The sequence below is a fragment of the Passer montanus genome, unplaced genomic scaffold (genome assembly GCF_014805655.1).
Source record: "Passer montanus isolate IOZ18808 unplaced genomic scaffold, ASM1480565v1 scaffold47, whole genome shotgun sequence".
Taxonomy (NCBI): Eukaryota; Metazoa; Chordata; class Aves; order Passeriformes; family Passeridae; genus Passer; species Passer montanus.
Window position 1 is genome coordinate 138,889 of NW_024369596.1, and position 23,189 is coordinate 162,077.

A 23,189-nucleotide genomic window follows, 5' to 3' on the forward strand; every position below is an offset into this window, starting at 1 on the left:
GCTGCTGAAAGGAAGAGCGCGGCGTGGGGCGGGGGCGGGCCCGGGCCCGGCGCGTCACTGCCGGGGCGGCGCGGCCGGGGCGGCGCTGCGCCATGGCCATCTTCAGCGTCTACGTGGTCAACAAGGCCGGCGGCCTCATCTACCAGCTGGACCACTACGCGCCGCGCTCCGACACCGAGAAGACGTTCAGCTTCCCGCTCGACCTCGTCCTGCGCCCGCACGATGAGCGCGTCGTCGTGGCCTTCGGGCAGCGGGACGGCATCCGCGGTGAGGCGGGTGGGAAGGGCCGGGCGAGGCCGGGCTCATGGACGGGCGGAGGGACGGGCTGAGTGACCGACTGAGGGACTGACTGGCCGACTGACGGACTGACCGACCGACTGACGGACTGACACTGACTGCCTGGCTGGCCCTGTCCCCGCAGTGGGTCACGCCGTGCTCGCCATCAACGGCGCCGAGGTGAACGGGCGCTTCACGGCGGACGGCAAGGACGTGCTGGAGTTCCTGGGGAACCCCGCCAACTACCCGGTGTCCATCCGCTTCGGCCGCCACCGGCTCTCCTCCAACGAGAAGCTGATGCTGGCCTCCATGTTCCACTCGTGAGTCGCGGGGCCGGGGTGGGCCGGGGAGGCGCGGGCAGGGCGCTCAGGGCCTGTCCCCGCAGGCTGTTCGCCATCGGGTCGCAGCTGTCACCTGAAGTCGGCAGCTCCGGGATCGAGATGCTGGAGACCGACACGTTCAAGCTGCACTGCTTCCAGACGCTGACAGGTACCACGGGGCCCTAGGCACCGGCACCGCTCTGCTTCCTCACGGCTGTCTGTGCTTGGCCTTCCTTATGCCTCTGGTGTTTTGGCTCCAGGGATCAAATTCATAGTTCTTGCTGACCCAAGGCAGACGGGGATAGATGCTCTTCTCCGCAAAATCTATGAGATTTACTCAGACTTCGCTCTGAAGAATCCTTTCTACTCCCTGGAGATGCCAATAAGGTAAGGGAAAACCCACTTTTAGTAACCTGGCTGCAACCCCTCATGGCTTTCTGCCTGTACAGTAGCAAATGCAGACAGTCATTAAGTAGCAAAACTGGCTGAGGGAAGGGGAAGGAAGCTACAGCACACTGCTGCAGAGAGGACACAGCCCTGAGCTCTTTCCAGTGCTGGCTCTGCTGGGGAAATGGGAGGTGCTCCTCCTTGGCACAAACCCTGCTGTCCTGCCATATATTCAGGCCTATACAAGATGCTTTAATCTTAACTAAGCACCAAGTCAGACCTTGACAAGCAGTCATGTTGCTGTGTCGTAACTTCCTGAATCTCTCCTTGAAGGATGCAGATCCAAAGGATGTGGAGATCCTTTGTTAGCTTTGTTAACTCACTTCCATAGGTAGAAGTCATCCCTTTTGCTTTTCTATTTCAGGTGCGAGTTGTTTGATCAGAACTTGAAGCTTGCTCTGGAGGTGGCAGAGAAAGCTGGACCCTTCGGCCCTGGATCATAGAAAAAGCCATGCCTGTTGCAGAGATTCATTCGTCTGAAGAGTGGGGCCTCTCTCGTCCCGGGCTGGCCTCTCACAAAGCTCCCCTCTCCACAGCAGAGACTGCACATCCCCAAAACATGCTTCAGTATCTCCCAAAACATCAGTTTATCCCCTTTGTTGCAAAACTTACCTTAAAGAGATTCCTTAGCACCGTTTACATTGGGCCCCAGGGCCTTATGTTGCTGTTGCAGCTCTGCTGCACTTGGGTGAAGAAGGTGCAGGACTGTGGCTTTACCACAGTCGGTGCTTTTCTTTCCTGTCATAAATGTACATATTTATTTTTCCTGTATAGCTCGAACTTATGGTCTTGTAGAGGGTTTCTGTGTAAAAGTAATAAGTGTTTACTGATGAGACAAATGGCTGTTTGCTTTCTGTTGGTGGGGACAATCCTCAAGAGGATATGTGGATTTGGCTGGTTTTGCTTGCACGACTCTCCATAAGACAAGCAGGGCCCTTGTGACACTGCTCCATTTTTATTTCAGATATAGAAGAAGATTGTGTAATTAAGTACAAAATGTAATTCACTTTCATTTACTTAATTAAGGCTAGCTAACTACTCTTGCAACCAAGGTACTCAGCAAAGTACCTGCGTGCAGGTTCTTTACGAGCTGAACTTGCCTTTTTCAGGATCCTAAGACAGTAAATCCTTTTGGGGAAAAATAAGACTATTCAACAAATTCCTGGTTAAATACCTGAGTGTACTTACTGCAGGGTGCTGTGCCTGAGGCTGACTCAGTGGCAATCCAAGCCCCTGCCTGCAGCCATGAGAGACACAGCTCTTGACCAAAGCTATCCCAGTCTTCACACCCTGTACTGAAAAAGTACAAGCCAGTACCAGAAATGTGGGTTATCAAGAAACCCAGCTGCAGAAATCGTGGGTTGGTGGTGGCTGCTGTTGCAATTCCTGCTGCTGGGATAGTTCTCCTGGCTGATTTGCAGAGCACTGGCTACGAGGTGCCTTGGCAGCAGCTGCCTGCCTTGCAAATCATTAACACTGCACACAGACATCACGCTGAGGGGATCAGTTCACCTCCAAGGAGCTCCTCTGAACGCTGTGAATTCCCTGGAAACGTGCCTGTCTCTAAATGCTGTGGAGAGCCCTGCTACAGCTCATCCACAGCCTTGTCCCTCCTTCACTCCTGGAAACTAACCCCATGTAGAGCTACAGCCTGCTGCTGTCCAAGACTGCCCTGCAGTCAGAGCTGCAGCCCTGCTGTCCAAGGCTGCCCTGCTGTCACAGCTGCAGCCCTGCTGCTGTCCAAGGCTGCCCTGCAGTCCCCATTCCCTGGTTACGTGGCTGAGCACACACAGAGCTCGTGCTGAGGTGACCTGGGACAGCTGTGCTGAGGGCAGCTGGATGGGATGGACAGGAGAAAAGGCTCGGTTCAGGGCCCCTGAGCAGCCAAGCTGAACTGATTAATGTCTCAGCTAATGGCTGAGACAAACAATAATGACAAAACTAGAGGTAAGTGTACCTGAAGCCAGGCATTTCAGACCACTTGTAGTGGGGAAGCTTGGGCTGCAGAGCCTGCTTGCTTCACTAACAGTGCTGTGAGGAAGAGGTACAGTAAAATCATTGCAAATGTAAACTAGGTGAATTATCACATCTTGAGGGAAAAAGTGATCAGTAGCAGGAACCTTGTGCCCTCTGGCACCTGACACTGGATGAGAAGTTGAGACATTTTTATCTAGGTTGCAGCAATAGGTAAACTCACTCCTAGGCCAGTTAAACAAAAACGAGCATCATTCACGTCAGCGTGGGAACATCCTTTCCACCAAGCAGCCTGTCCTCAGTCAGCCTTCTTGGGAATGCGGCCCATCTTGGTGCGGATGTTTCGTAGCAAGAAGAAAGCCACTGTGCTAATGATGCAGGTGACTTCAGCCACCCAGAAGGCTGTGGCCCAGCTGTAGTGCTTGGCAATTGTACTGAAAGGCAGTCCAGCCAGGAAACCCCCAACTGCAACGAAAAACAAACACAAAGCTAACAACACTTGTGTGCTCCCAAGTTATCTATCAACAGCTGCTTTGGCATATATAACAATTCCTCAGGCCGGGTTTGAAGTTGAAGCCCAAAAACACCTGTTGGGCACAGCAGGAAAGCATTCATTCCAGCTCCATTATCTCTTAAGTGCCTTCCCATGACCAGTAGCTTGGCACCTGGAGCTAGACCATGCTTCATCAAGAATGTGCACGGGTTTTGTTTGTTTTCTGGGGAAATGGGTATTACTTACCATTGGCCATGAGGGCCACTATGGCGTGGGAGGTGCCACACAGGTTGGCAGGGGCGCTTTCGTTGGCTATGACCCCAAACAGGGCAATCGGCCCATACGAGGAGAACCCAAACACAGCTCCCAGAGTCAGAATCCACAGCTGTCAAAGCAAGTTAAAATCAGAAACAGGATCTGTGCATATCGCCACTGTCAGTTAGCAACTGTTGATAATTCTCAGATTCTATACACAGTACCAGGCAGTTCTGACATTTTCAGGCTGACACCAGCTCCCCAGCCTGCAGCCAGAGGAGCTCAAGCCTGTAGAGTCCCCACATGCATAAAGCCCAGCTGCATCTCCACCACTCCACCTCAGTGGCCAATGCAAGCTCTCCTCCCTGCCACCATTCTGCCTCCCACACCATGAAACACATCCTGTGCTGATCTGCAACAAACAGAACATGGAACAGAAGAGGGCAATGAGCCATGAAACCACAGGAAAGAACTGAATCAGGCTGCTTTCATAAACAAGCCTGGAGCTACCAGCTGAAAGCTTTTCTCAGTTTAGATGCATGGGACTGATCAGAGCGTGATTATTTGTGAGACACCTCCTTCTGATGACCTCAATGTTACTAAACTGAGAAACCAAAAAAAAAAAACCACCACAAAAAACCCCAACAGTCTGAACTTCAGTGTTAGCTTATGCTCTAAGAAACCTATCTGGGCCCAAATTATCAGTCTCTTGTTTGCACAACAAAGCATAAGTAACACCTCCACATTACAGCATGCTTTTAGAATTGCAAACACCATTTCAAAAAGCCCAGAGGAAGTAAGTGCCATCTATTTTCCAGATGTGAAACAGAAAGGAGTTAGGAAAACACTTGCCAGAAACTAAATAAGAATGCATCTGCCAGAGCAGAATCATTCTTTCAGATCTCACCCACAAGACCTCTTAGCTGGATATATTTTACCTGATGAACAGAGGTCCTCAGAACTTTCTTTATAAAACTTAAAAGTTACATAGTTAGACTTTTTAAAGTCAGTTAGTGTACTCAAAATTATTGTAAGAAAATGTTTCTTTTACCAAACTTACAGTAATCTCTTCTCAATTCCCTGGTTCTAAGTTCTGAGGTGCTAACCAACCTCTCAGGACAGGAGTAAGGCAGACCAGGGAAAGAAGAAAAAGGCAGAGGAAGAAAAAATGCAAGCAGAAACCTCATGTTCTTTTAGGCCTGTAAGATCAGCTAGAGGTTGCAAGGCTACAGTCCAGAAGTGGTTTTCCTGAAGAAGAAGAAAAAAATGAAAGGAGAAAAGAAGTTTTATTTATTTAGCAGTCATAAGGGCACGTGCAAGTCATGTCTCATGCAAAGCCTGGAAGGCAGGCTGCCTGCAGCAACAGGACAGCAGGAGCACCCCAAGCCAGGCTAAGCCAGAGTGCAAAAGAAAAGAAACCCTTGGGAATGGTGAAGCAAACAACAAGCTTTGTGTCATCAAAGCTTCCCCCTACGGATGGCCAGTGCTGCATGTGAATTACCTTGGGAGAGTCACCCGTGACTGTGATCCGGAACAGGAACATGGACACGCACATCCCGGCCATCATGGAGAGCAGCAGCGCGTGCCGCGGGTTCCCGTAGCTCAACAGCCCGACCTGAGGCACAGGGAAGGACAGCAGACACTCGGAAACTGGAGGGACCAGCACCATCCACAGCCCCGCAAGAAACACGGATGGCACATCAACAGCACTCTGCTGGCACACCTTGTTAGCATGGTTTAAGGGCTGCACACACTCAAACTGTGCTAAACAAAAGCTCTTAGTGATGAACACTTCAGTTATCAACCACTTCCACCCTCAGTCTGGCTCCAGATCCCACCACTGGATTTTAATGTGGGGTTTTTTCCAGCCAGAAGACAATTATCAGCAAACAGGCTTTCAGCACGAAAATCTGGAGACCACAGTAAAGCAAACAAATTAAACAGAATAAACACCTCAAATCTGACAGGCATATTGCAGCCCCTAGCATCAGCACACCTATTCCTCAGCACCTTCTGGAGTGTTTGGCAGCTGTGCCCATGCACGTGGCAGAACTGAGTGTGGGCTGGATTCTCTGCTGTGCTCACAGAGACAGTACTGTGCCTCAGTGAAGCAGCTCAGATTGCCACTGTGCTCCCCGCCCAGCGTGCCCGAGGGTGCACTTGACTTACTTTTGCTACTGCTCTGTCAGAAAGGTATCCAGCAGCAATGCTTCCCACCAGGCCCCCAATCTCCAAGGCACTCATGTAGGAACTGCCTAGGACAAAGACAAAGCAAAGAACAGCCCATCAGAAAAGCTGCTGTGGGCTCCAGAGCAGTGCCACTGCTGTAAGCTCACAGAGCACTTGAGCAGCTCTGCTGGACACAACCATCTGGGTCATCCCTGCTCAGGAATGCCTGTCTGCCAGTCCCAGGAACATCCTAGCACTGGAGTGCTTGGTGCATGCAGTAACTCCATCACTGAGTTATTTCAAAACCTGTGTGTATCCAAGCAGACAGCTAGGAGGTGGGCAGACAAGTTCCTCATGTGGAAGGGCCTCTACCCAGGCGAACCCTGGGCAACACCTCCCAGACTGCAGCCCCAGAGCTTAACAGTGCAGTTTTGCACCTCACCTACAAGCATGGACTGTCCCCTCTCCTGGATCAGGAAGAGCTGTCCCCAGTCAGTACAGCATGTTTTCACTCCAAAGACGACCAGGTAGCCTGTTGAGAGCACCCAGAGGTATGGGGAGAGCAGCAGCTCTGTCAAGGTGCTGTTGTCACTGGAGGAACCTGTAGGAAGGTCGGGAGGAGTGTCACCACAGCCCAAACCACACCAAGCAGCAACCCAGCAGGCAGTTCTGCAGGCAGGATCAAGGCATGAGAACATCCCCACACAGGGAGGCATTCACAGCTGCTGAATGGTAGTGAATGGCTCTGCCTCCCCCTTCTTCTGGTGATTTCAGAATCTCTTCTGTCATTTTATCCCACATTCATTAAAGATTTGAAAAGAATAATCAAAACAGTACTCCCAGTAATTTTCTGTATTGCAGTTGCCAGTAAACCCCTCACAAAGTTGTTAGAAAAATTACCTCTAGATTCTTTGGGAGTGTTTTTTAGCTGTGCCTCTGAAAGGCACGGCACAGACCCAAACAAAGATGCTAACATGAATTTTGCATCAGTCTTCCAGGAACATCAACAAACTTGCTCTCCCAGAGAAGGCTCCGGGGAAACAATATTCTTTTCTTATGCAAAGAGGTCCAGTCTGGCAGCACAGGCAGTATGGGACAGCATGGAACATAGGCTGAGTTTCCACTGGCCTTTAAAACCCTACTGAAAACCTGTGTTGCAATTCTCACCTGCATGTTCTGCTTTCAGAGAGGTGCCACACTCAGTGGTCTGAACAAACATTTACTAACTGGATGTCCTAGGTTAGGGCAGAAACACTGAGCAGAGTCCACCACGAGCTGGGGTCAAGAGAGCCCAAGGTGGGGTGAGGGGAGAACTGCCTGTCTGCTGCTGGGGCAGAGGAGCAGAGGTCAGGTTAAGGAAGCATTCCCTGCTGCTGCAGCTGTTCTCTCTCCAAAACTGCATTCACAACCTGAGCACACAAGGCTCCAAGAAAACAGGGATGCTGGTGGCAGGAAGACATGACATATATACAGGGAGAGCCAGCCCTGGGCACCTCAGCAACACACAGGTGTCTGCTGGCAGGCTAAGGAGCAAGACTACCAGAGGGCAAACAGCAGGCTTTTCCCCTGCTCTGCCACAGTCTCAGGAATCCCTACACCAGCCCCTTCCCACAAGATCACAGCGCGCCTTGGTTTATACAATTTCTACCATCAGTTACCAGAATAAAGCAGCCAAAACCAACCCATTACCACACACCTGCCAAATGTGCCTTCAGAAACTGGGGAGGACGGGGGTGTGGGTATGCTGAGAGTGACACATCTGCACCAGAATACAGACAGAAGGCACTGCATCCTCTGCTGCAGCTGCCTGCTGGCACCCAAGTCCCGTGCTCACCTTTCTTCCCTTTCTTGGCTCCTTGCTCAATGTTGGGCAGCCCAACATCTGCCGGCTCGTTTTTAATCAGGACAAGGCAAACAAAAGAGACAACCATGCAGGTGAAGCCAGAGAAGGACAAAGTCTTGCGCCAGTCGTAGTTCATAGACACAAGAGCAGCGACAATGGGGCCTAAGCCTCCAGCCAAGTTCATGCTTGTAGACAGGATTGCCCACCAAGTCCCAAACTGGGAAGGCTCAAACCACTGTGCAACAAGAAAAACAGCATGAGGTGTATGAGAGTGACAGCACACCTGAAAACCCTCCCTTGAAGCCCATGATGTGGGGCTGGGGCAATTCAGACACAGAAGTGCAAAAGCAGGTGGAGGGAACACCCACACCTCGCTACTTCAGTCATGCAGGGAACTCCAAACATTACTCAAGTGTCAGCCGTAAGAGCCTGACAGGTGTTCACACTGTGAGCCAGCTCAAAGTTACTTCCATTTACAGACCATGAAACTGAGACGTGGGGCAGGAGAGGCGAGTTTAAGAGCACATGGTTTTGTGTACTCACTTGCTAGGAACAGCGTCCTCCTGGAGAGGTCTGCTGGCTCAGGAACTTGGATGGATACGCAGAGAGTCACAGGGTAACCTTAGGACTCGCTGTTGCATTAAGTGTCAGACATGACAGGCTCTGCATTGCAACGAGCACTCAGAGCCAGAACCACTTGGGCGGCTCTTGTCAGCAGGAAGGTGTCTGAGATCTACATTCATGAACAACTTCAGAAAACACCATGGCTGACATCTCCGTTATTTGGGCCCTTCTTTTCTGTGCATTCAACTGTCCTGCACAGCCCTCTCCTCATCAGTTAGGGGAGGCCACGTGCCTCACAGAAGGGCAACAAAGTTGTTTATCTCTTCCCCACTGTGGCCCACAAGTACATGCAGTACAGTCATTCCTGGATTTTACATCTTCCATGAGGGATCAGCATAAAGCTGTCCAAACTCCTTTCCTTCTGTCCTTGGGAGAAATCAATTTGGTCCTTTCAGTACCGCAAGTACATACAGCTCAGAGACTCATCTCACACCACTCCTCTGTCTTATCCAGTTTTCTACCTGAACCACCTGTGATTTGGAATTCCCAAGTTGCCCAAGCGTGCAGATGGAACTGTGCTCACTTCCCCCTGGCCCATAGCAAACCCTGACTTGCATCAGCAGAGACAAGCAGTCCTGTGTGTCCATGCCTAAAATACTTAATTCCCACAAAGTCTGCCTCAACGGGGCAGAACTCTGGTACCAGGAGATGTTACCAAACTGAGCTACACTCAAGGCACACAGGGGCAAGGGCTATGGAATGAATCTTTGCTAGAATAAGCAGATCCCTGTGCACAGAAAGTTGTTCCTCAGGCAGCAGACAGTGCTCCAGACCTCCTTGGCTGGAAGGGAGTGAGAAAAGCTGCAAGTCCCTCTGGATTCTGGGCAAGCATGGTGTGCACAGCCCTGTTGCCAGGCCAGGTCAAGGGAGCAGCGGCGAGTTCCCGGCCCTGTCAGCACCCACCTTGCGCAGGATCTTCCCGCAGGGCGGCCAGCCCAGCCCCTGGGCCAGCCCGTTGAGGAACCAGAGCCCGGCGAAGGCCGTGACGGTGGAGCTCCAGGAGAAGACCACGTTGACCAAGCCCACCATGAGGAGGCCGGAGGAGAAGAGCCAGCGGGCGCTCATCTGGTCCGACAGGACGCCGCTGATGAACTTGCTGATGGCGTAGGCCGCCGACTGGCTGCTGGTGATGAGACCTGCGGCGGGCAGAGCCCAGGGCCGCCTCAGCCCGCGGCACGGCCCCTCGGGCCCGGCGCGGCCCAGGGGCCCGGCCCCCTCACTCACCCAGCTCGTCCTTCCCCAGCGGCACCTCGGCCATCACGGCGGGCATGACGAACGAGAACGTTTTGCGGTTGAAGTAGTAGAGCGTGTAGCCCACGAACATGGCCGCGAAGATCGCGGCCCGGTACCGCCCGTACCCGCCGGCCGCCATCGCTCCCGCGGGGCCGCACCGCTCCGGGCGCACCGCTCGCACGGACGGACGGACACGGACAGATGGGCGGACACGGCCCCGCCCCGGCCCGCGGAAGTCCCGCCCCGGCCCGCCCCGCTCCCGGCCCACACGGCTCCGATCCCGGCCCCGCTCCCGGCACCCACGGCCCCGCTCCGCACAGCCCGTCAGGAAGGGTCGCTTTTATTTCTGGCCCAAGAGGCCAAATGGAGAACAATGTCAGATGCACATTCGAGCCGTCGGACCCCACTCGTGTGTGTGGCAGCAGCAGGGACGGTCTGAGGAGGCAGCAGGGCACGGACAGGGACGGGGACAGAGAAGGTCACACGATTAAGTCGGTCCAAGTGCACAAAATACCGAGGAAGGCAGTTGCCATTAGACTTTCCAGGTTTGGTTGTTGGATCCGTATTGCTGTCCTTGTGACTGACTGCAGGATGTGCCAACACGGCCCATCCTTCCCTCTCCTCTGCATTCAGTGTTGCCTTTTCTGAACTCTGAAAACTATGAACAGAATCTTTTTGTCAAGTCTCAGTTCATGGTTCTTGGACTCTGCTAGACAGCACAGACAGTTTTAACAAACAGCCTATTGAAAACAGACACAGCCATATCCCAAAGCACAGATAATCTGCCTTCCCAATTTTGTTCCACCTTCCCAGGAATCCAAGTACTAATACACCTCCCACCAGCTGAAATCACACATTTGCTCTAAGTCAGGGTCTCATATGCAAAGACAACAGCACTTCAGGTCTACATCCTTCTGCAATCATCTTCACAAAAGGTGAGGCACAGAGTTTATGTTCCAGGTTACTTCCTACACCTTAAGATGTTTCTGTACTGCTTTCTCCCCACAGGAAAGTCACTTTGGTGACTTCTGTACTGAAACAAAGACAATTCTTGGTGGGCAGTCTGCCCCACATAATAAAAGAAAAACAAAAACCAATTCACTAAGTTAGTAGAGGCAAAATCCGCAGAAAAAAAACAAAAAAATAAATTTACATCTCTATCCCATTGTGTTGTCATTGTGTTCCATTTACATCATGACTAACCAGGTCCATAAGAAAAACAAGAAAGTAACTATGAAATAAATAGATGTTGACACTCGTAGGATTTCAGGGTGTTACAATTCATCATTTTTCCTGGTTTCTCCTCCAGCTTCTGCCTTCTCTTTTTTGGACCCTGTGTAATGAAGCAAACTCAGTTTCACACTGCAGTCATTTTCACACCATGCAAAGCAGTACTGAGAGTCTCTGACATTTGCAAAATTTGCCACAAAACTTGCAGTCCGTGGTACAGAGGTTTTGGGGGTTGATACTCAGCTCCAGGGAGCTGAAGCCATGAAGCCCCTGGCCCTGTTCACAGTGCTGCCCTGGCAGCAGGAGAGCACAGCAGCTCTAAGCAGAGCCGCTCTCACAGCCAGGAGACTGGCTGCAAACTGCAGGGACTTCATGCACAAATGTTCTTTATGCACAAAGCAGCACTGGTGCATAAAGAATTCCACTCTGAACAACAGAAATATGGGAACAGCAAGGAACCAAGATCTGTCTTCCTGTTTGCAGAATTAACAATGTATGAGCAGTCAGGGGTTCTACCATCATATTACCTCTTACAGCTAAAAATCTGCAGAGGAGCCCCCAGACACCTTGCATTTGCAGCAAGTTCCAGATTGTTAGCAAAACATTTACCCACCCGAGTCTGATCCAGGCTTATCATCTATTGCTGCTTTCTCAGCTGTAGGAGGTTCCTTGGCTGGATCAATATCCTCTGGTTTGTCTATGTCCAAAGCAGAAAGAAAGAAAAGTCAACACAGGAGACAAGGTGCAAAGAGAAGAGGTGAGTAAAGGTGAGGTTAAACCAGCCAGCTGTGGTGCCTCAGCAGGACTGTAATAGTTCACTCTCACAGCTGGATCACTCTACAACACTCAAGAGAAGCACCACAAAACTGCTCCCTATTCCCCTCTGAGTGCCAAGCTTTATGTCCCCAGAAGCCCTGGAGACTGACTGGTTACACAGGCAGATGACCTTTGGAGCTGTGACTAGGAGCAAGATCCCTTGCTCAGACCAGAGGAACCAGCAGGAATGCTGACAAACAGCACCCAGATTTAAAAGGACCAGGGCACTTGAGACCTGAGGATCTCAGAAAATTAAAAAAACTAAGTCCTAGTGCTCCAAGAGATTTTTTTTTTCCCCTAGGGTCCATCTAGGCCACAAACCTTTCCCATCAACAATTCATTCTACTCACTGATCTAGGACAGGACTTTGAGTATTCAGCACAGTACACTCAAGTGCAGTCAATGGCTTATCTTTCCTAGAAGTCTACAAGCCAGCAACACAGGTACTGACTATCCTGGGAAATTTATAAATAATTTCTGTTTCTTCACAAAAAAACCCCAACAAATGGTGGGGGGTGAAGGACACTGAAATATATAGATTTTTTTCCAGCTGTCTTTGAAAATTAAGAGCAAACTCCCCTAATCTCACAGTTAACTACTGCCCTCCCTTCAATCAAGAGAAACACCATGTATTACATGTGGTAATTATATAATACAGAGTTGCATACATGCTCCAAGCCTGCTACTTACCTTCTTGTTTCCCCTCCGTGGGAGGGATAGTATTCTCAGTCTCAGGAGCTGCTGTAGCATTCTTGCCTGAATCAGTTTTTGTGGCATTCTTCTCCCTTTTGGGTTTGGGTTTTGCAAACTTGGCTTTATTCAGGAGATACTGCACTTCCCTGTCCAGGGCTGCTATCTTGAACTCTATATCTTTAGAGAGCAGCACGGGTTTCTCAGTAGGAGTAAGCTTGTTCTGTTCAGCCAGTGTCTCATTTTTCCAGATCTGTGGGACGCGAGGGAAGAGGTGCTTTTGGAATGCTTCTGGGTTCCAGGAACTGCTGTATATTACAGTATCTCAAAGTCACTGCCCCTGGCTGTTCTGCTTTACTCAGGACAGCTCTCCTCTGTGCTACATTTCCACCAACCTCTCAGTTACCCAGACACAGGAAAAACAGAAACAAAACCCAGTGCCTGCCTTTAAAAACTGAGTACAGTCAGATCACTGGGCTCCACCCCCACCCTGGAGATGATTCCTCATGCAACAGGAACCACCAGTGCCCCCAGACACAATGGGGTCAGGCTGGGCATTAGGAAACACTGAAACACACAAAAGGTTTGCTGGTGGCATGAAAACAAAACACGCACATTCTACTCCATGACCTTGAGTGAAAGTACAGGTCATAACCCAACCACCCCACCCTCCTCCAGCATCACTCCGCCCCTCAGTACCGTTGTTTCATTGATGGCTTTTTCCAGTGTACTCAGTTCCACTTCTGTGAATATCTGGTCAGACTCTGGAATCATTCGGGCTCCCCTTGTAGATAAGAAAGCTTATTTTTGTTAAGCCAAACAGACTGCACTTTGGAAACTCAGTGGTTAAAGCTCCAGTAATACAAAAACACCACAACCATGCCGGAACCCTCCTGCCCCTCATTTTGGACAAGTGGCTGTTAACAGGTCCTGCAGAACAGGACACTGGGGAGCAAGGCTCTCCTCACCTTTTCTCAGGAAGTGCCACTGAAAGTGCCACTTTCACATTCACTCTGGTCTCATTCTGCTGGCAGCTCCTACATGACCAGTTGCATGACATTCCTTTCCAAAAGCCTGCCCTTACCTGAGAAAGATGGTGGAGTGATTGAGCAGACTTTCCAGAGCAGCCAGGCGCTCTGGCCACTTTCTCCGTTCCTCAACACGGAAGAAAAGGTTCCTACAAAGCTTTTTCAGCTCTGAAAGCTTGTCTTTCAGCTCCTGAAAATGGAGGAGAGGAGAAAGGAGACAGTTTGACCACTGTCTAACACTGGCAACTTCAGAAGTTATAACTGCATTTGTTTTTCACTCTGTCAAATACACCCTTTCAGTCCAGTGAAAAGAGCCACATGACAAAGCTTTCAGTCAACAGGTTCCTGCTGAAGCTCTTGTAGAAATATCAGTGGCTGGGACAACTTATTTTGTTCTGTGCATAATGCTCTGAGGAAACAAGAGACTTCCAAGAACCAGAGTACAAAGGCTCTGTCAGCCTCTGTGGCCACTTCCATGTCAGTGACAGCTGACTGGTATCCTGACTGCACACAGCAATACCTTTGTTGCAGCTGCATAGCCCTCCTCCTCCATCCAACTGGAAGCCTCACTAAGCTTTTTGGAAATTTCTTCTCTCTGCTCCTCTGTTGAGACAAACTGATACTCCTCTTGGTAAAGCTTGTCCTAAAAAAACAGCAAGCACTGGTCAAACACCACTGAGCCTGGAACCATAAAACAAGAGCATTCACTTGCAACTGGGCTGGGCTGCTGCCTCACCCTCCCAAATGTTTGGGAGGAGCACAGGTGACACACCAGGTGTAGATACACCCACATGCCATGATGGCAACACTGCAACAGTCATTATTTTGTTCACACTTCACACTAGTTGCCTCTTCTGCACAACAGTTCCTGAGAAGCTGGAGCTTCTTTACACTGTGGGGGCAATTGCTCAATGTGTTAAACGGGCGGAAGGGAAGCTTCATTTTGTATTGAGGAAACACAGGCCTGGGAAGCCTAATAGCATTAGAAAAAGTGACTGAAAGACAAAACCTGGGCTCTTCAAATCAGCTTCCTCCAGCTCAAACAACTCCCCTGCACTCAGATCAGCCAAAAGCTGTGCAAAACACTTCCACTGCTCTCCTGGAATTCTCATTTTATTATATCCCTCTCTTACCTGGGTCTCAAAGATGAATGACTCCAAGCTGTTGGCTGATTTTTCTCTTTCCTGTTTCTCTAGATCTCTAATTGTCAAGTCTTGGAGTCTAACATGCAAAGAGAACAAAAATCAAAAGGTAGCAAGTACCCTTGGTTGAGCAGCACATCACACACACTGGCTTCTGAGGTCACAGTGCTCTATGGGAGCCATCACCATTCCAAAGCAATTCCCTTCCTTTATCTAGAGTTCTAACTTAGCAGAGCCATTTCAAACTTACTTTTTCATCGAGCTCTTCAGTTCATCTTCTTGCAGGTCAGGCACATCATTTACATCCAGCTCCATGGTGATCTCATGGACAAGCTTCTGCTTCTTGGGTGCTTTGATTTTCTCTTCCTCTGTTTTGGTAGCTGTGCTGTCACTGGAACTTTTGGACAGTTCTTCCTCTTTTGTAGTTTCTCTATTTTCTTTGGGACCCTGTAACACAAAGTACCTTCTCAAGCAAGGGAACAGATTTTCAGATTCTGCAACTTTTTTCAAAGGCAGGGCACTTTGAAAAAGGGATAATTCCACTAGAAATGTCATTTCTTGGGTACTAAAACCACTCCCATTCCTTCAATCTGATGCTTACCTGAGGCTCTGATTTCTCGCCTTCTTCCTTTCTCTCTGACTCTGCTTTTGGAGAGGCAGTCTCTGCTTGACCTGAAGACTGCTGTTTCTCTTGTCCACGCTCTTCATCAGCATCTACAGTATGGCTTTTCTGGTCTTGTTTCTCCCCCTGTTCTTCTTTACCTGCTTCTGCTAGGCTCTCTTCCTCTTCCTGGTCATCACAAGCAAGTAAAGGGAAAAGCAAACCTATGTTTTAAATGTGGAAATTCCATGCAATGTTTCACAGAACAGGTAATTCCACATAACTGCCACAGCAAGACAAAAGGCTTCCTTCCAGTACCAGTCACCCTGGGGCTCACCTGAACTGAGTCTGTGAGGTTCTCTCCAGCCTCCAGTGTGGGGCCACCACCCCCAAACAGGCTTGAGATAGTGTTTCCAAGTTCTGTTGATGGGATACAAAAAATTCAGAATGTTACAAATCCAGAGGAAGAAACTCATCTTCAGCTCTCAGTCCTTCCCCTCACAACTGCAAGGATCACCAGGGGCTCCCTTGGTGGTGTAGGTAAGCTTCACACACTGCAGACTCACACTCCTCCAACCTCCCTCCGTGTCCTTGTGTGCACAGACAGCCACACATACAGTCAGACTGTGTAACTTCCACAACCCAGATCCAAAGAAAAACAACACTTGTGGTTATCTCAGCTACTACAGGTAACAAAACAGTCAGTAGGAATATCAAAGTTCCATATTTACTTGTCAGTGTTGACTCCTCCTCCACCTTGTCTTCCACCAAGGTCTCAAACACTGACTCCACCTTGGAAATAGAAGCTCAGGATTAGTTTCAAGCAAGGACCAGAGAGAGGGACAGAACTGAAAAATACATCAGCTGACAACCATCCCAATGGGTGGTGCTTACCCGGTCAAGACTCAGTACACCACTCTCATCCATATTGAAGTGTGCTTTGATGCCTTTGGATTCATAGTCCGAGTGCTTCTTGAAACTATCCCCAACTCCCTTTAGCCTCACAGTAGTGAGATTGAGAGAACCAAAAACTCTGATGACACAGAGACAAAAGTAGAGAGACAAGTCAGCATAATAGTGGTGCAGAACAGCCAATCCCTGCTCTCACTCATGCTGGTGGAGATGGGCAACTGCAAAAAGCAGGAACTGGCAGGGCTAAAGGACATGCAGCTCAGAGAACAGCTGTGCCAGTCAGACACACTGGCAGTATGTTTCCAGCCAGGCAAGTTGCACTGCCGCAGAGCTGCTGGGCTCAACTCACCGCAGGTCATCCTGGCTCAGGAATGTCAGGTCTCCATAGTTGACATAGAACTCAAAGTCATCTGTGTAGCGGTTGAAAGTGATTACTTTGCGCTGGGGATAGGGCGCCATGCGCTGGAACAAAATCCTCTTGTTGTGCTTTAAACTCCTGGACTTATCATCCTCCTCAACTTCACGAGTAAACTCCACCTGCACCACAAACAGAAAATAAGATTCAGCAGCTGCAAACTGTGGCATCCTACATCAGCAGAGGCTGCTCTGCCTCATGCTAAAGGTGGGGGGCAGGCAAATATTCCTCAACTGATATTTGCATATGCCTGGCCCCTTGGATACTGCATTTCTACTATAAACAAGACTTCCTTCTGCTTTCTTTATTAGATTGGCAGAAAGATCTCCAGAGGTTCCAGCCTGGGTCAGTTCTCCCATCACAGCCCCATACATTCACAAGAGAAGGAAAACCAAAGGTTACCTGGATAGGAAACACAGCAGCATCCCGAACAATGAAGGGCTTCACCTTAAAGGCTTTGCTCAGAGCAGCTGCCTGGTAGACTGCACCCATAGCAGCAGCCTCATCAGCATTGATATTCTTGCCCAGCTCTTCTCTACAAAGCAAAAAGCAACAGACATGAAGTTTGCAGCCTCTGCATAAACAGCAGCTTGTCAATGGGAGACAGACTAGAAGGGGGCCTCACATACTCACTTGCCCACAGCTTTCAGCAAAACCTCCTGCACTTTGGGGACCCGTGTGGCACCGCCAACTAGAATCACCTGGTCAATTCCATCCTAGGGATTGGAAACAGTCACCTTGTCTTAAGAAAGCAATTTTGGAAAGCTAAGTCCAGGGCTTCCTTACTGTCCTTCCCCGGTCACCACGTGCTGACATGGTGCTCTAAGAACACCCACACTACACCCTGCTGTCCCCGTGCAGGCCAACACCCAGCAGCTCCCAGACAGACATCAGCCATGCCAACAGCCTGGGGACAGGTCTGCCCAACAGTGACAACGTGACTGTGGCTTCAAGCCATCTGAAACATGAGGCTCGATTAAAAATTACACAAAGTAGTTCAATGCCACAGGAGACAGGGACACCAAGAGCCAGCTTGGATTTGAACAGACAGAAATCCAGCCTTTAAGTGGTAAGTCAGTGTCTTGCATCGAACATCAGAGCCCAAAGCTGCTCAAGACTTGTGGCATCCTGCAAAGAGAGCACTTAACCCACAGTGACTCCCTCCAAAGGACTGCCTCAAGTTTGGTCCAACTGCAGCCCACAACAGGGCTCCCTTTAGGGAGTGTGCAAAGGAGAAGCCCAAACATCCATAATTCTGTATTCAGACTAATTCAGTTAAAACTTCAGGAGTGAGACCAGAACCAGTATCCAAGACAAAAAGAGGAAACACCATTATTTCAAACTCACAGAACAGGAGTAAAGTGTTTTAAGACAAAGAAGCTCCTCCTCCAAGTCCCTAATTTCTGAGGGATAGTGCAGGGCAAGTGTGACACACTCCTGCTTGACACTGCAGCAGGCAAACTCTCTGTAGCACCAACATCCCTGTCACAATAGCAGGCATCTACTTCCTAACAGCCCTGGTAACACAACCATTGATGCCTCAATCATGATGTGGCAGCAGCTCCACACACACTAGCTTCAGGTTTGGTAATGCATTTTCTTAAACACACCATGTTCATCTCTGCGCTACTCAGAGCCTGCTGCACGGGTCCTGGGACACGCTTGAACAAGTCAGAGCACAAATCCTCAAATTCTTGTCTTGAGACCTTGGCTTTGAAGTCTATGTCATCCAGTAGTCCCTCGATCTGTCCAGAAAAAAAAAAAAAACCCAGTCAGAATTAAATTAGTTGTGGAGCATTTTCTAAGCAAAATCTTTATCCAGTGTGCAAAAAGTTCTGGCTTTTGTAACACACAACGACCTGACCACGCTCATCTGCACCCTACCATTGCTAAAGTGATGAGAGGATGGAACATGGGTGTAACAGACAGCTTCTCTCAGTGAAAGTTTATTTAACATACTTGACACGAGCACCTCTTCTTCAATCCACTCAATCACCGGTGCTACCAAGTGGGCACAGGCTGAGGGGGCCACCGGGAGCGACGCTCCTCAGCAGAGCTGCGCTGCAGAGGGACAGTGTTCCCTTACACCAGTCCTCAGCCCAGCCCACACGCAGCCCCAGGCACACAGCAGCCCCCAGCAGAAGGTCAGACCTGTGCCATGTGGTCGGCGTTCGCACTCAGCACGGTTTTCAGGCGGTTGGCCTCCTTCAGCAGCTTGGCCATGGCCCGAGGATTCTTCCGGACGTCTTTGGAAGGGTGCTGCTCATTAAAGAGCTTGGCCAAGTAGTCCCGGAGACGAAGCTCCATCTCCAGACCTCCAAGAGTACGGTCAAACCTGAGCAAAAGAACCAACAGAGGTGTAATAACCGAAACCAAACTGAAACACAAATTCCATGTATTATTTCACAAATATGCAGAGCAGCAAGCAGTCAAAAATAGCCGTGGTATTATCAGCTATGATGACTGTAAAAGAACAAAGGTTGGCCCCAAAATAACACATTATAATGAAATAAAGATAGAAATAAGACATTCACCACCACAAAAGCCTTTCAACAGGAAATTTCATTATATTTTAGGTAAATGTTTTATTGCCAAGCATGTAAAACAGTGGAGAAGCCAATGGACAACTGTATCAGGTCCCAGGTAACTTCTTGAAAGCAGCAATATAAATGCTTTGGAGTTAAAATTGCTGGGCTGGGTACGCACAGCACCCTCCTCTTTATTTGGCAATGCATTAAGTCCACAGCATTTTCATTACTCTCTAGAAGTGTATTCCTCTTTTTCCAACTGATACACTTAAAAGATTACATACAATGGACTAGGTTTACATGGCTTGAGGCTGTCAAAGGAAAGCTTAAAGCAAACTAAGTACACTGGTTCCCTCCTAGGCTCCTGGAAGTTCTCAGCTACCTTCTGCAAAAGACAGCAATACCAAAATTATTCCAAACTGAAGCCTTCTTGCTCCAAATGTTTCCCCCTCAGCCATCCAAATTACTGTACTGAAGCCTCACTGCAAAATTCTACACAATGAAGATTGTGAAACAAATGTTTTCTTTCCTGAGAACTGTGGGATTTGTGCAACTCATGTGGAATTCTTACCCAATGCCTTGGATCTGCAGCTGAGGTTGGGTTCCTGAGTCCTTAGTTTTCACTGTCTGATAAGTAACAATAGTACAAACAGTGCTTCCTGCTCCCATGTCGTAAAACATGATATTCTGAAAAGAAAAGTTTGGACAGTGAAGCAGAAACACCTGGACATCCCCCCATGAATAAGTAAAGAACCTTTCAGTGTGATACAGGCTGCAACTACCTACACTCTGGACTGACTTTATACCCTAAGGGCAGGACTCATATTTTGACCAAACACGGGTGATGTTTGGGGTCATGTTTGACAGAAGAAGACAAGAAAACTTTAATCTATTTCACAGTTCAAAACCCAAAGTTTTGTTCTTTCTTCAGCGTCAGGTAAATGAAGTTCTTCTGAGTCAGTGTTACAATACTTCAAGTAATCACTGCTGTTATTTTCCCCAGCTGATGGGCAAGGAACAGGTTTACAAAATGGGAACTCCCAGGACATGCCCTCACTCAGCAGCTTTCAGGCTTCACCATACATGCACACAGCGTTTAATCTCTTTGTCTTGTTGACAAACACATGAAAAGAGAGGAGACTGCTTGACCAGCAGAGTCTACTTCAAGTTGTATTTCTTCTGCAGCACTTTCTCCCCTGCATGTAGGTAACTTGGCAGGACTCTGCATCTCTCAAATGCACCTACCTGTGCTGTGGCATTGATGTCTTTCCTCCTGAAAACCCCGTAGTTCAGTGCTACAGCCGTGTTGTCGTTGATCAGCTGCAGCACCTTGAGGTCAGCCATGCGGGCGGCGTGCAGAACTGCCCTCCTCTCTGCCTGGTTGAAGTAGGCAGGAACTGTGATCACTGCATCTTTGATGGGCTGCTCTGAAACAGTTGCAGGGAACTCCGCATCAGTGTAGCCACATGCAAGGACTTGTTGAGATGGAGTGACAGCAGCAAACCCACAGGACACAAGGTGAGACCCACACAGAATGCAACCCTGCAGCAGTAGCCAGGATCCCTAGGGACAAATCTCTGCATCCTGCTGAAACCAAGCAGACCTGGCATATTCACACCAAGCCACAAGTCTACTGACCACTCTTTCGTGTGTCAGGATACTCACAAATGCTCTGGGTAGCCTTCCATTCCAACAAATACTATTTTCTTGGAGCCTTACACTGCCACTGGATCATATTCACTCTCCAGTCCTTGGACTGGCTGTAGTGTCACTGACCACATGACAAAGCCTCCTACTAATTTATCTACTTTTCATTACAATGGTATTTCATTAGCAACACAGCATGAAATATGCATGACAGCCTCCTCTGTTAGCAAGTCTCACAGCAAAAGGCCATTTTTGCTCTTTTAGTTCAGCTGCAACAACAAGTTTCTATCCAGAGCAGGTACAGCACAGCCTTCACTGAGCCATTTCCACCCTCCCCTGCAGCCACATCCCATGTGCCTCCACTCTGATCACACACAGGATAAAGAAAACACTTCACTCTTCTCCACAGACTGCCTTTCAGAAGGCTCCTTCATTGCAAGCTAGGTGGTAAACAGAGTGTCTGCCCCCAAGATCCCAAACGTGCATCATATTAGAAACAAAAGATCACTGGATAGCTTCTAAGTCTTACTTACAGCCTACAACTGGAGAGAACCAATATCCCGTTTCCAAAAACCTTGGGTTTTTGGTCTCTACTCAAATCCTATAGTGTACGAACACATACATATATAGACAAGAAAAAGCCAAATCCTTCCAACCTGCAAATTCCTCAGCCAGACCACGTGAATAGTTCAGGACCATCCCCAGCATCTCCTCGGGAGAATACCGTATTGTTCTGCAATGGGAAAGAAAATGATGGCTCAACAGGGAGCTGCAGGAGCCTGGTAGCTGACGTCCACCCACAAAGAACCCAAGAGCAGCCACTCACGGGGACAACTTGAAGATAACAGTGTGTCTCGTCTCATCCTCGACCAGCTCATGCTCGGGGAAGCGGGACTGGTACAGCGCCACGTGGGGGTTATCCATCCTCTTACCCAGCAGATCCTGGAAGTACCGGAACGCCACCTTGGGCGTCCTTATGGACTGCAGGAAAAAAAACCACATCACCCACCGGTTCCTTCAGCTGCACTGCTGCCAAACCAATCCCTCCCAGACCACGTGGGGAACAGCTCTTGCTATGGGAGCAGGAGCACACAGCCACTACACAGAGCCAGCAAGACAAGGAGATGAGCAGACAACAACAAAACACTGGCTCAGACGTTTGTCACAAGGTGGGATGTAGGTATTCTCACAACAGGAATTCTTACCATCCCCAGCGCGCCATCACCAAAGAGACGCTCGTTCTCCTTCAGGGAAACAGCCACGGGTGTTTTCCTTCGTGACTCCCTGAGAACAGAGAGGGAGGAATAAACCAGTGGAAACAGGTGAACATTCCAGCCTCCAGCGAAGACTGATCTTGCTCCCATTCCAGAAGAACTAAGGGAAGGTGCTTGGAGAGGGAGGCCAGCCTCTGCTCAGCTGAGGGGCTATCAGACAAGCCCCCTCCCTCCCACTCCTTCAGCGCTCTGATGAGACTATTTTTGCTTTTCTCCACCCATAAGTAAATCAAGACAGCTCCTTATTCTGTCTAGGACTGCTAAATTTCAGGGAGGTGGGTGAGAAATCTCCTTGTTATCTGCAGACTCCCAGAAACCAAGAACATTCTAATCACATGTCCTCTCTCACCTGCAGATTCTTCACTCAGTGGCTTGAGAATGGGCTGCAGCAGCAGCTGAATACAAGAGATTTACCGGTGTTACAAGTGTGGGCTTTGAACAGCTCCAGCAAAACAAACCTGGCTTTGGGGAGGAACTTAGGGGAAATACAAATCAGGGCACTGGGCACCCTTTTGGGCTGGCACCACAACGTGTCCTTAACCACGTGGGCTTTTGGCACAGGCTGGAAAGGTACCCAAAGCACACCCAAACACCTTAAAGGCGAGCTAAGCTGCCCTGGAGGATGCCCCGCAGCTGCCCACCCGGGGCAAGCTGAGTCACAAGCCTGCGTGGGAGGATGGAGCGTTCCTCGGGCACCGGAGGAGCGGGGAGGCCGAGCCCCGCCGGCGGGGGCCGCGGCCGCGCAGGCCAGCCCGGACCCCCGGAGCCCCCCGCGGCCGCTCACTTGTTCAGGACGATCTCCATGGGCACTCCAGGCTTCACGATGGCGATCTTCATCGACTCGCTGCCCACGTCCACCGACATCACGGCCACCGGCTCTGCAGACAAACCCTGGTGAGAGCCCGCTCCCGGCGGGGGCGGCCGAGACCCGCGCGGGCCCGGACAGGGCGCCGGGCAGGCCCCCAGCACCGCCCGCTGCTCCCGCCGCCCCGCCGGCAGGGAGAGCCCGCGGAGCCGCCGCCTCCCGCACGGTCCCGCACGTACCTGCGGTGGGCACGAAGGAGAGGAGAAGCAGCCAGGGCAGCGCCCAGCCGGGCAGCCGCGCCATGCTCTGAGGGCACCGCTCGGCTGCGCTCGGCTCGGCTGGCCTCGGCAGGACTCGGCTGGACTCGGCTCGGCCCGGCCCGACTGGGCTCGGCAGGACTCGGCTGGACTCGGCTCAGCCCCGGCCCGGCGCGCGGAGCAGCCCCGCCGCGGCGGCCCCGCCGTCTG

At 50.1% G+C, this 23,189-nt stretch overlaps 3 protein-coding genes across 5 annotated transcripts; 1 reads left to right on the plus strand and 2 right to left on the minus strand.

Moving 5' to 3' along the window:
* Positions 1-75: 75 nt before the first annotated feature.
* On the plus strand, positions 76-1,882 carry TRAPPC4 (trafficking protein particle complex subunit 4). The gene is made up of 5 exons (XM_039721750.1): positions 76-267; positions 422-596; positions 662-765; positions 857-983; positions 1,408-1,882. Exons 1-5 carry the CDS (start codon positions 93-95, stop codon positions 1,484-1,486), a joined length of 660 nt encoding a protein of 219 aa, XP_039577684.1. The 5' UTR covers positions 76-92; the 3' UTR covers positions 1,487-1,882.
* Positions 1,883-1,977: 95 nt separating this feature from the next.
* Positions 1,978-9,857, minus strand: SLC37A4 (solute carrier family 37 member 4). Of its 3 annotated transcripts, XM_039721748.1 has the most exons (9): positions 9,626-9,853; positions 9,305-9,537; positions 7,769-8,012; positions 6,377-6,535; positions 5,935-6,020; positions 5,267-5,380; positions 4,948-5,013; positions 3,757-3,895; positions 1,978-3,482 (listed from the first exon to the last, which is right to left on the minus strand). In XM_039721748.1, exons 1-9 carry the CDS (start codon positions 9,771-9,773, stop codon positions 3,316-3,318), a joined length of 1,356 nt encoding a protein of 451 aa, XP_039577682.1. In that variant the 5' UTR covers positions 9,774-9,853; the 3' UTR covers positions 1,978-3,315. The 3 variants fall into 3 exon arrangements, 2 of the variants coding, with proteins under 2 accessions (XP_039577682.1, XP_039577683.1); XM_039721749.1 differs by lacking the exon at positions 4,948-5,013 and having other exon boundaries at positions 9,626-9,851; XR_005628966.1 differs by lacking the exon at positions 1,978-3,482 and having other exon boundaries at positions 4,826-5,013; positions 9,626-9,857.
* Positions 9,858-9,958: 101 nt separating this feature from the next.
* Positions 9,959-23,025, minus strand: HYOU1 (hypoxia up-regulated 1). The gene is made up of 24 exons (XM_039721746.1): positions 22,962-23,025; positions 22,702-22,795; positions 21,849-21,927; positions 21,470-21,624; positions 21,300-21,376; positions 20,242-20,423; positions 19,568-19,683; positions 18,620-18,803; positions 18,079-18,213; positions 17,102-17,184; positions 16,871-17,003; positions 16,403-16,590; positions 16,036-16,174; positions 15,873-15,933; positions 15,479-15,561; positions 15,142-15,330; positions 14,791-14,987; positions 14,532-14,619; positions 13,919-14,041; positions 13,455-13,588; positions 13,070-13,154; positions 12,371-12,623; positions 11,478-11,561; positions 9,959-10,967 (listed from the first exon to the last, which is right to left on the minus strand). Exons 1-24 carry the CDS (start codon positions 23,023-23,025, stop codon positions 10,909-10,911), a joined length of 2,985 nt encoding a protein of 994 aa, XP_039577680.1. The 3' UTR covers positions 9,959-10,908.
* Between the last annotated feature and the right edge of the window lie 164 nt (positions 23,026-23,189).